The sequence below is a fragment of the Cygnus atratus genome, chromosome 4 (assembly GCF_013377495.2).
Source record: "Cygnus atratus isolate AKBS03 ecotype Queensland, Australia chromosome 4, CAtr_DNAZoo_HiC_assembly, whole genome shotgun sequence".
Taxonomy (NCBI): Eukaryota; Metazoa; Chordata; class Aves; order Anseriformes; family Anatidae; genus Cygnus; species Cygnus atratus.
Window position 1 is genome coordinate 71,063,023 of NC_066365.1, and position 12,304 is coordinate 71,075,326.

The window sequence follows — 12,304 nt, forward strand, 5'->3', positions numbered from 1 at the left end:
CCAATAGGCCCGCCAGAACAATGATGTAAGTTTTACAATGTCTCCATGCCTATAATTGATTTCCCAATGGATGCTGTGGTGTTTTTATTTTATTTTTTTTTTCAACTGGCATCTGCAAGAGCTGGAATGGGTGTTCTGTGTGGAATAATCACTGACCTCAGGGCATTTGGAGGCCTGGGCACACAATGTACACCATGTTGGCAGAGGTGATGCCTAGATAGCAAAGCTATGAAAAATTCGCCATCAGCCTTTGACCATCTCCCAGTTTATGCCCACTGCCGTGTCTCCCCCAGGGGCTTTATTCCATTATTTCAAACCTCTGAAGATCTTCAGACAGTCACAGAAATGGAGCTGACAGAGAAATATTTCCTCTTTCCCACCACACGTGTACTGTTTCCTCATGGGGCGCTTTGGGTCCAAGGTCCAGGTCAGGCCAAGATGAAGTTTGGGTGAGGGCCAGATGAACTTAAAAGTGTTACAGCTTGGACATTTGCTGCCTCTGAGAGAGTAGCGAGACACCCGCACATTCACCCCAAAGGGCTGGAAGTGCTGGGCCTCATCCTGAAATCCCTGCTCTGCCTTGGACACTGTAATTTTGCCATCAACTCCAGCAACCCCAAATTTTCATCTTCCTAATTGCAGTTTGGCTCTCGTTGCATCTATGGCATTTGGCTATGGAGGTGAAGAGATCAAAAATAGTCTTTGTCACTAAAAAAACTAGAAAACTTTTCCAAACCACTAAAAAGTCTGCTCTGGATTCACAGCACTTACACAAATCATCAGATCAAGTCATGGTGCAAAAATAGTTCTGCAGTATTGTGTGCTTCATCATGCCAGCATATATTCCTCCTGTGTACACACATGCACGTGCACACACTCACACACAGTCACACCACCACCCCTTCCCTCAAAAAATGTTAAATTTATACAATGCTATCACCTAGGAGCATACTTTTTTCTAGTTTTTATTACACAGCACAGCCATACGAATGCTGTGCCATCCCATCTCTTTTTGATGTCCTCAGTTACTGTATTTGCCACTGTTTGAAAATCACGTCACTTTTTATTTGTAAATGTCTGATAAAGGTTTTCAGTTTAAAAGAGCTAACAGTACAGGGATTGTCCATACAAAGTTTAAAAATGCCACACACAAACCGACATGTAAGGCCATGTTTGATCTGTAATGCAAATAAAGTAAACAGAGATGGAGAGCTTTAAGCCTAAAATTCCTTAGATCTTTGAAGCCCCGTGGCTTTAAAAGTACAACTGCCTTCTGTATCACAGCCTGGCATGTACATCTATATGCCTATATGTATACATGTACCTATGCATAAAATAAAAAACTGTGTTCAAAATAGGATCAGTAGTTAATAGCAAGACTATGGTTTTCTGTAAATGCCCTGTATTCATAAGCAAAGAGTAGTTCAAATCTTGTCCCACTGATGAAAAACAAATTCAGACATGAGCAGGACCTGGCAGAATTTATTTAGGCTAAGGAAGACTTTGCAATACATGCAAGGCACAATCAAGCCCTAAAAAGAAATGGCATGCAATAGGCATGGGACAGAGTAACTTGTAAGAGCACTTATGGGTGTTCCGTAGAGGCAAAATAATTCCTTGAAACACAAAACCCACCCAGGCCCAGCAAGCCAGTGCAAGACCCAGACAATATATACAATACATGTGCAAATCGAGACCTCTATAGCATCTCACCCCAGAGCTGCCTTCTGAGTGCAGTGTCTTTACTGCAGCTGTGCTCAGACCTTGCATTGTCCATGCTGGGGGGCTTACTGATGCATTCCCTCTCTGTTAACATTGCTAGAGGTTTGTGTTTAAAGGCTGGAGCTTTTATGGGCAGGAGGAAACCACTTCTTCCACCTGAGCCATCTGGCAATATGTGAGGTGTTGATTTCATGATACAACACTATAGAGTGCCAGGATTACAGGGGCAGAAGGCACCAGTGGAGAGCATAATGCTCAGTGTGGAAGCTCTATGTGGGAAATGCAGGACTGTTTCTTTTAGCCCACTCACTCTCTCTCTGAGGGTCAGTGATATAGCTGCCATTTGAAAAAAGGGTCGTAAGACCATCTTTTAGGGTTTGCATAGAGCTGAAGCATATAAAACCAATTATGCACCTCCTCCTTTGAAGCTGGTCTCAGTACTGCTATCACAGCATGAGCCACGTGTCCCCTGGCTGCAGCATAGATACAGATAGCTGAGAAAAGATCATGGGCTTCCAGATGAATCCTGTCATCTGCCAGGCTCCTAACACTGCCGAGATGTGCAGTAGCTTGGTGCCTACCACAGTGCAAGAAGTAGCTTCCCATAGGCGTGAGTTATGAGATGTAGCCCTTAATCTCTCATGGAAATAGCCACGTGCTGCCTTCTTAAAATAAGGTGACACAATTAGTGTATAAAGGCTTTTTGGCTTTTCCCATGGAATGACTCCATAAAATATAGCCATTAAGAATGCTGCCTACATCATGCCTTACATCCAAGCAGAGCCCACAGCGCTCATATTTAAGCCTCCCTGAAGCTGGGGGGATGTATGCAGAGACATCCAGGATCTGAACTTAACTTTTAGAGGCTTCAAAAATTTGTGTTAACAAAGTTTAACTGAACCCTCCTGCTTCCAATATATATATACACATATGTATATATATATAGGTTGTGTAGTTATAATCTCTACAGAAAGACCATCTTGCTATCAGTGGGCAGGGACAGGGCCACCGACCTGGGTGGCTAAGGCAAAAAGGGGACTTTTTTGGAGCAGCATGTGTTGGTGAAGGAAAACGGGAGCGTATGTGCTTTGCTGAATGAGGGCCCCACCTCACAGTGCTACGGCTGAGCAAACAGGGAGCTGTTTGGTTTGCTGATGATCCAAACAAACCGGCAGAAAAATCACTGCAGGTCAACCTAGAGCAAATAATTTTGGAAACATTCAGAGAAAAAGAAAAGCCTAAAGCACTGTTTTGTTTCAGGTTAAATGAAGTGTTTCACTTTAAATTGGAGCAGCTGGTTTGCTGAAGATTTCTCTTTTGCAGAACAGGCCTGAGAAGGAAGTAATTTCAAACTTAAAAATTGGCATGTCTCAAATTTTTTTTTTCTTCCCCGTGAAACACAACTGAACAGCAAACAGTTGCTGCATTACTGAACCTGCCTTGTCTAAAGAAAATTGTGGCCACTACAGGGTTAGATGCCTCTCTCTACTTGCAGCAGAAATGTTTGCACCTTCCTTCTTGAGGGGAGCAGCTGCCCGCGCGCTCCCCTTGCTGCACCCAGCTCACCCTCGCTGGTTCCTCTAGCCTAACAGCAGCATTTACAAATGAAGGGTTTCACCCCCGTGGCATGCTTTCCCCTCCCAGGCACCCTGAGGCTGAAGCTCATTTTACAGGCTCACAAATTATGATGTTTGATTTACAAAATTTTCTTTTGAAAAGAAAAACCCCTGCAGGTTTGTGGTTAAAAAAACAAAACAAAACAAAAAAACACAAATGTAACCTCTTCCCCACCCCCCAACACGCCCTTCCCCCCCCCCCAAAAAAAAAAGATTCATTTTTTTAAAAAAAGCATAGTGAAACAAATTTCCCTGTGAGCAGAGATCTTTGCTACTGGAGATGACAAGGGGTCCATGGGAAGTGATCTGGCCACTGCATATCCTCACAATCAGCATTTAAATGATGGAAAATGCAAATTTCTAATGGAAATGGTGGCACTGGCAGTACCTGAGATGATGCTAGGAGAGTACATGTGGCTGGTGTGAGTAAGCATACAGATAGATGACCTCCAAGTTAGGAGAAATATGGTTGGTTACATGCTACATTGAGTGTTTTCTGAGCATGGCATCTATAGAACCTGAAAAAAAAATCTTTATTTTCTTTGATCAAAAATATGTATAGAAATGCCTGTTTTGAGGAAAATATCATACATTTTTTTTCTTGTTTAACAAAATAAATTAAATATACATGACTTTGTTTAAACTCTATATAGAATTACAAAGGTTTTATATTTGTAATTGGATTCATTTCCAGTCCATATAGGTATTTAATACGGTCCTTATTTACTCTCTTTTCTTTCTGTTTTTACTGTAGTTTGAACTGAAATGTAGTTGTATCATTTCCAGACTGTTATCTGTGGGGAGGGGGCAACCACACACAACCTAGGTGAATATTTTTCAAATGCAATTTTTCCTACAAGATTATTATTTCATTCTCTTTTTTTCTTTCTCCTTTTTCTCATGTTTATACGTATTTTGCATTGATGTAGAAAATCCAGTAGCTTGTCACTGTAAGCCATCAGAGAAGGACAGTGTGTTTTGCTTTCTTCGCCATCAGCAGTTCAATTATTATTATTATTAATTATTATTATTTCTTAAATATAAATATAAAGGTGTTCTGTACAATGTTCCTCTTTCTTTCCTTCCTTCCTTCCTTTTTCCTGGCAGTGGCACTGAGTCCTAGGACCGGGGCAGTGAGGTTTGCTCAGCAGAACCCTCCATGAGAAATGTGACTTGCAGAAATCAAACCAAGCAGCTCGGTCAGCATTGCAGACAAAACGACTGTGCTTGAGAAACATTCGACATTTCACGTTGTGAACAGAAATTAGCTTTTCCAGACCCTCTTGTGTTATTTTTTTCCCCTGGAATAGGTGAATTGGTCATGTCTCCTCATGCTTTGGCACTAAACCTCAGGTACTTTAGCGCTCGAGTCACTCGGAGGGAAAAGGCTTTTCCTTGTGCTCCTGAGTGGGACAGGTCTGGGGGCTTCCCACCAAAACAAGTGATGTGCCAGGGGAACAGGGCTGCCCACCTGGAAAAGCACCACGGTCACCTTTTCTTGCTCCTTTTAGCTACATGAGGAAGGAGGTGGTGGTTCATATCCCTGCATCCTGTCTTACTTGCCACCACCTTGATTAAAAAATCCAGGAAGGCTCCACTGTTGGGGATGGCTGCCTAGCTGCTGAGATTTGGAGTTCCTTCATTATTCCTTGGCTACATCCTGATTGCAATAATAAAAAAAAAATCTCTTTTCTCTCTCTGTCTTTCTCTATTATATATATATTTATATAGATAGATATAGATATATACACATATATATATACACACATACACACACGCATATACAATTATATATATATGTATATATATATTTAAAACTATATATATAATCTTTTCTGTCTGCTTTGCCTATTGCTGGCAGTGTGAGCTGACTCAGAGCAGTCTCTTCTGAGGTACCAGGGGGAAAAGCCCAAACGAGCTACTGTACACGGCCACCCTCTTAGCACTGGTACTGAATGTGCTGGTGCTGATGGACTTTGCCTTCCACATGCGAGTGAGTGTGGGTGTGGATGTCCGTGTAAATCTTTGGGTACATTTTGGATGCCATGGCTGGGGCGAGTGCAGGCCCTTGGGACAGTAAATGCTGCTGCTGGGCGACGTATTCCTCATAATTTATGGAGGAGATGCAGTCTTTGTCAGGGACCTGGGAGACGCAGATCCTGTCCCGGGGCTGCGGCCGGTGCACGGGGGCAGCAGCTGGTGGGGAGCAGGGTTTCTTCTTGGTCTGGCAAAGCCACAGGAGGATTGTCCCGAAGATGAAGACGGCTCCGGCGGGGATGCCGATGATCACGGGCCAGGGAAGGCTGCTGGCTGAGGAGGGGGGCACAGGTGCACTTGGAGGCTTGGGATCTGGACATTGTGGCAGGGAAGAGACAGAAAGAGTTAATTAAATGCAGGCAAAGTAAATTCGTAACAGATGTCACACTTGGGCTGGCTTTTGTACAGGCTGTCTGGCAACCCTGCCAGACCAAGTAACAAGGGAGAAATCAAGCCAGCACATGAAGTTTGGTAACTGTTTTGCTTTTCAGTGCTCCTGGAAGGACAAGCAACTCATTTTCTCTGGTTTAGGGGTCAGGAGGGTGGCCTTTGGGGGATTTTTTAACTTTCTTATTCAAGTTTTAATGGATGCACTAGAGCCAGCCCAAGAATTTCCTAACACCTTCGCTCTGCGATGGAGTGGGCTTCGGTGCCCAGACTGGAGGACACAGCACAGCACATGTCAGCAATTCCTCCATGTCAGCAGCCCAGGAAGCACGACCGGGTTACGCAGAGCCACTACATGTTGCCCTCTTGTCTTTACCAGGGTAGCTGCGTCTGCATGGGCTTTAGACACTCTTTAGCACCCTTGTCCAGTGCTACTGGAGCTACTCAGCAATGCTCTGACAGGGCAGGCAGCAGGAATGTGGTGATTTGAAGGGGTTGTCTTGAGTTTTTGGTGTGGCTGGGAGAAAGGTTGAAAAACACAGGTGAGCTGCTGTCCTCTCCTTGGTGTCCAAGCAATGGGGAGGTGAAATTTCATATGATATTAAAGCACGTGTCCAACTCTCAATCCCAAATGGGCTCCACCTCCACCAGTTTCTCTGGAGCTGCCGTTGGCTTTCTAGCAGCAAATTCAGTTAACAAAGGAGATAAGATGCTTCAGAAAGCACCTTTCACCCCTGCCTTCTCCCTGCCCACTGTGCTGTTGGCAGCCTGTACAACCGTCAGTAGCTATTCCTGTTCCTCAGCCTGATCCCTTGATTTACAGACCCCAAAGGAGACCTAGGGTAGGGTCCTAGCTATCAAAGTCCCTGTGTAGACAGCTACCAGCTGGTGTTTCCAAAAGCCCTGAAAAATACCTAGGTGCAGAGTTCAGCTTTCAGGACAGCACTCAGAAACACTGAAAACTGCAGGCTATCCAAACAGCCCAGCACGTTATTTTCAAACATACATATCATTTAACTTTCAAGCCAAACTTCTTTAAGACCCTAATGTCTTTTTCTCTCTTTGACAAATAATCCTATGGGTAGTTTGAAATATTAAATATATATGGTGTGGTCTCTCTGAAGTCAGAAGGATGTATACTGTTGACCTCCAGAGACAAACTTTCACCCATCAACACTGGAAATGACAAAACAATTTAGGCTGGGAAGGGACTCTGGAGGTCATCTGGTTCAGCCCCTTGTTCAAAGGAAGACAGGATCAGGGAACTGCCCCAACAGCTGACCACAAAACAACAGTCTTCATGCTGCTTGGCAAAAATCCTCTGCTGGGCTGACACAAAAGTGTTTTGATATTCATGCATGCTGTTTTTCTGAGCTGTCTGTGTCAAATCTGATAGATTTACAAGCAAAATGGTGTTTTTCTAACTCATGGCCTTGCAACCACATCTTTCCTTCAGAGGGCAAGCTGGGTTCTCCTTTTCCGTCACTGCCAATAACAACAGGCCTTCGGGCACGGGTTCTGGTATGAGGCCTCATTGTAGTCGCACTTAAATCAATGGAAAGTCTCCCACTGATTTCATGGGAGCTGGATCAGACTCTCATAGTTTGGAAACTCCCAGAGGCTTTGAGTTATATCCCACCCATACAGCATTGTCCTTCAGAAAAATAAGCTGAAGCTTTCTAGCTGGAGTTTCGTCCTAAATCTAAGTGATACAGAAGAAGACGCTAAGGAGCAGTCAGACTTTCCTTTTACTTGGCAACCTGCTGCTGGTGTCTAAATTCACGTTGTTGACTCTTGACCGCGACTGAGACATAGAGTGTGGCAATCAGAGAGCAGAAGTAGCCATGCTGCCTTAGTTATAGGAGTCAGGAGCATTTTCCCCACCACCTATGCAAAAACCAGTCTCGTCAGCCTGCGAGAGTTAACGGTGTCTCATTGATATCTTGACCAGAGACACCCCATTAGATTTGACAGCTAAAACGTTCTGATATTGGCTCCAGCCCCTGCACTGTCTTAGCTGTGTTGGCCCTGCACGTGTGGCGAAAAGGAAGGAAAAAACAGAAAGATAGATTTTTGTTATAAAGCTGGTGGTTCTAAAGCTAGATTGACACGTCCGAATGAGGCAGAAGGAGATGCCCTTTTCAATGAAAAATATTTATCAGGGCAGAACTGCATGCTCAGGAAGCAAAGGCATAAATGATAAAGTGAGCATGGTGTGCCTGAAACGCACACAATACAGCTTCATTTGGACACAGCCACCAGCTCTGGGGCCCAGGGAGAGCAGGAAGCAGCTGTGAGTTTGGTACAATGGTCCTCAGGAGATCATTGGGTAAGAATTTAACTAATCGATCATTCGCTCTTTCACACTCACTCTTTTCCTTTCCTTGTGACCGGGACAGTTTTTATTCTTCTCTCATTTTATGATCCCGTATTATTGTTTTCTTTTACCAGTAAAGCAATACAAATAAGAGCCAGAGAAAGGAGAAATGTCAGGGAATGGGGCTGCAAACTGTGCTGCTGTTCCATTCCCCTCTCACCTCTTGCACCCTGTCGATGAAGCCTGCAACTGCAGTATGATTTCCTGGCACCTGTTTCACACAGGAGCACATCCTTCATTTTATTTCGCTTTGCTGGAATCATTGTACCCAAGGGAGGGAGAAGAGGAACCATCAGCAAGAGAGATTAAGCAGGGGCAGATTTAAATCAGTGCTAATGCCCTGATTTTAGTCCCTGATTTTAGCTAATTTAGTCCCCCAATTTGCTAATTCTTTCTAAACCTGGACTAGCCTCTGTCAGCACAGCATCACAGAAGCCCATGGGCACCAGCAGTTGGGAATAATGCCATGACACAGGCTATTGGTTCAGAGTAGGGAAATAAAAGCATAACTCACCTGGCAGAACTGTGAGGAAAGCGCTGCGAAAACTGTAGCCCATGGTGTTTGCCCCCAAGCAGATGTACATCCCCGCATCCTCCTCCTTGGCTCGAGTAATCATCAGTTTGTTCAGGTAGGAACCGTCAGGACGGGACCAGACCTCCCCTGTGGGCAGAACAACAAACTTCTGCCCCCCAACGTCGATGGTGGAGTTGTACTTGCTCTCTGTGCCGTACTCCACCCTCTTCAGCCACTGGATGACGGGTTTGACATCGCTGCGGACTTTGCACTGGAAGGATGTGGTCCCGCCGTAGTCTACCGTGGTGTTGACGGGGTGTGTCCCTGTCAGGATGGGCTTGGACCTCGTCCTCTCTGCACAGAAACACAGGGAGATCCATGGAAAAAGGTGTTTGCCAATCTGATTAGCTTGTGATCGTAGAAACACAGGAAAAAGGTATAGGAGAGATGCAAACCATTTAATTCAACTGTCTGCCCCACAGCAGGCTGAGATCTCTGCAAACCTTTCTGATATAAATTTGCCCAGCCTCTGCCAAAGCCTCTAATGGAAGAGACTGTCCAGGTTCTCATTCTTCCATTGTCTGAAGCTTAGTAAATCTTTTCTCATGCTCAACCTGAATCTTCCTATTTCTAGCGAGGCACTTACCCTACCTGCATCAGAACAAGAGAAAACTTTGCTCTCCTTCTTAGCCCTTACAACTTTGAAGATTTTCTTCAGCCTTCTCTTCTGTACCCTGGAGAACACTCCTGGCTGCTAAGCAAACAATGCCCTAAGAATCTCTTATAGAAGGTTTTTCTGTCTGTGCTGTGCTTCTGTTCCCTCAGGTCACTCACTCATGAAACATTTATATTTGGGTACCTAGTTTGCAGTGGTTTTACTCAGCACCACACAGGTCAGACCATGGAGACACCTGGCCCTTCTGCTCCTTGGTAAGAGGTGCAAGTCCAACTCCAACCGCTGAATTTCCCCAGCCCCTTGTTGTACTCTGCAGCTATGAGAAGACAAAAGGGGCCATCCATCCTTGTACTCCCACTAATCCATGTCTCAAGAACCGCATCCCAGAATAACAGGATATTAATGATGCACCTTGACAGGGTATTTAAAAGGCTGCAGAGGTCTTTCTCGAGACTTGACCAGAGGAAGATAAATGGCCTGAAACAAGCCAAAAAGGTCAAAACCGATTTCAGGATTAAATCTGGGTGATATTGCAGGTCTGAACATGAATGAAGTGGTTTATTTCACTTGTTCTCTTGATATTGATTCACTTGTTCACTAGAATATTCGATGTTCACTTGATTGACCCCAATGATGTCTTATCAATGTGTATAAATATCTGAAGGGAAGGTGTAAAAAAGATGGTGCCAGGTTCTTTTCTGTGGTGCCCAGTGCCAGTTCAAGAGGTGCTTGGCACAAACTGGAGCCCAGGAGCTCCCTGTGAGCACCAGGCAGCCCTGCTGGGCTGGGCAGGGATGGAGCCTGGCACAGGCTGCCCAGAGCCTGGGGGGCTCCTCCCGGGGGGCTCCAGGAGCCGCCTGGACGTGGGGCTGGGCACCCTGCTCTGGGCCTTGCTGCAACAGAGGGGTGAGACAGGATGACCTCCAGAGGCTCCTGCCAACCTCAGCCATTCTGTGGTTCTGTGTCTTTTATCACTGTATCTTATAGGGTGTAATTTACAGGTGAATACAACAGAACCTTGTGTATTCCATGTGTAAGGAAGAAATTCTTTATTCAGAGGGAGGTGAGGCACTGAACAGGCTGCTCAGAGAAGCTGTGGCTGCCCCATCCCTGAAGGTGCTCAAGGCCAGGCTGGATGGGGCTTTGGGCAGCCTGGGCTGGTGGGAGGTGTCCCTGCCCATGGCGGGGGGGGGAACTGGATGATCTTTAAGGTCCCTTCCAACCCAAACCATTCTGTGATTTTATGATTCTCAGACACAACCTCAGTTTTTTAATTCAGATTATTTACAAGTATGTGGCTACCCCAGTTTGGGTAAGACATGTTCCTTCTCCTTTTGGTCTTTCCAAATGTCCCCTAAAGACAGAAAAAAAAATGGATGGGGAAAGGCCCCTTCCTTCACAGACTGTCTAATGACAGTGATGGCAGACTGTGGATATTGTCACATCTGTGCTCTCGGAGTCTCTCAGGAGCTATCTGTCACCTTTCCTGCTGGGCCTGGCAGATGCCCATGGGGATCAAACTGTACTGGCAGTCATCCGATGCCATGTCATCCTCACCTATCTGCTTTTATTATTCCTTTCTTCAGCCTAACGGTCCATGTACTCATTGTGGAGTAACTTATTTGTGGAGTAATAGGCCACAGTCATTTCTTTTCTAGCCAATAATAAAATCTTTCATTTCTCACACAAATTTTGCCTCAAGTCTCAGTTGATGAAGGAAACAAGGTGGTAGGAAAGGAAATCAAACACAAGGGTTCACAAGACCATGCTTTCCAGCATGATTGTAAGTCTTAGGTTGTGTCAACTCCACATAAATCCAAAAGAAAAATATATCCCTCATCCTGAGCAATGTTAGGGTCTGTTTTAGTGCTAACATCAGAGAAATCAGTCAGTTTCCAGGCAAGGAGGTACTGCAAACCTCTGTCCTAGGCACAGAGAGAAATTATGGTATCACAGTGGGTGGTAACTGCTGGCAATCATCAACCACTTTTGATGGCAAGCACTGTTGGACTAAGCATGTAACAAAACAGCTCCCACCAGCACAGACAAGAGGAAGGAACAATGGCCACTCTTTCAAAAACTCAGGGTACTGTCAACAGTGAGGGCTCTAAAGATGTGCTTGGGGGAAACAAAAAATACCACCATGGTCTCTAAAGGCTGTGCCTAGGGACTACAAGCAGGAATCACAGCTGGGGAGACTGAGACTCTGATAAGCGGGACAGGCTGAGGAGTGGAGGCTTAAGGAGAAAAGAAGAAAAAAAAAAAAAGGGAATGGAATAAAACCTGAAATGCTCCACAGAATGATGTTAAAAATAGAAAGATGTCTGAAAACTGCTTAATGCCCTTATCTGCCTGACTCTGGTTCCAGCTTTGGTTACTGTTTTCACTCCTAGCCAGCAAAAGCTAATGAAAACAAAGGTTACATACATCTTTAAGTTGATAAAAACCAAGATAAACAAGGACACAGAAAGGGGTTTGTTCCTGGTGCTGTCTGGTTTTGATGAAGTGAAAATGCCACAGCTGCCATTAGGATGGGGCTTGATTCATTTCCCTGTCTCTGCTCCTGGTTTTAGTGTAAACACATGTTTTTACTGTCTCCACACAGCTGCATCTTTATCAAATCCAGATGTCCAGCAGGTTTGTGCCTTCAGAGCCCAACAGAGCTCCCCACATGTGCTTTTAATTCCTGTTATTCCAGAGAAGGGACTTATCAGAGAGCAGATCTTTACCTTTAAGAATAGTCTTTCACCCTGGGATAAACTTTCTCATGCTAAAACTCATGCACAGACAGACAAACAACATGCTTTCCATGTGGCTGGAAATAGCCCTCCACGCTCCTTCTGGAGGATTAATGAGGGATATTTAATCTTCCCCCACTCAGCTCATCTTCCCCTTTTTCTTGAACTGGCTGTTCCATAATCATTTCCATGGCAACTTATGATGATGTCACAGACAAAGCATGATGATTTAAGAAT

The 12,304-nt window shown here is 44.8% G+C and overlaps 1 protein-coding gene across 3 annotated transcripts in view; it reads right to left on the reverse strand.

Annotated features, from left to right (window-relative positions):
• Positions 1–3,858: 3,858 nt before the first annotated feature.
• FGFRL1 (fibroblast growth factor receptor like 1) overlaps positions 3,859–12,304 on the reverse strand; it is a 169,758-nt gene continuing 161,312 nt past the window's right edge. For all 3 annotated transcript variants that reach the window (XM_035547407.2, XM_035547408.2, XM_035547406.2), the window contains exons 6-7: positions 8,654–9,007; positions 3,859–5,687 (exon numbers count right to left, since the gene is read on the reverse strand). In XM_035547407.2, coding sequence (XP_035403300.1) covers positions 5,278–5,687; positions 8,654–9,007 — 764 coding nt within the window. In that variant the 3' untranslated portion in view covers positions 3,859–5,277. The remainder of the gene's footprint in view (positions 5,688–8,653; positions 9,008–12,304) is intronic.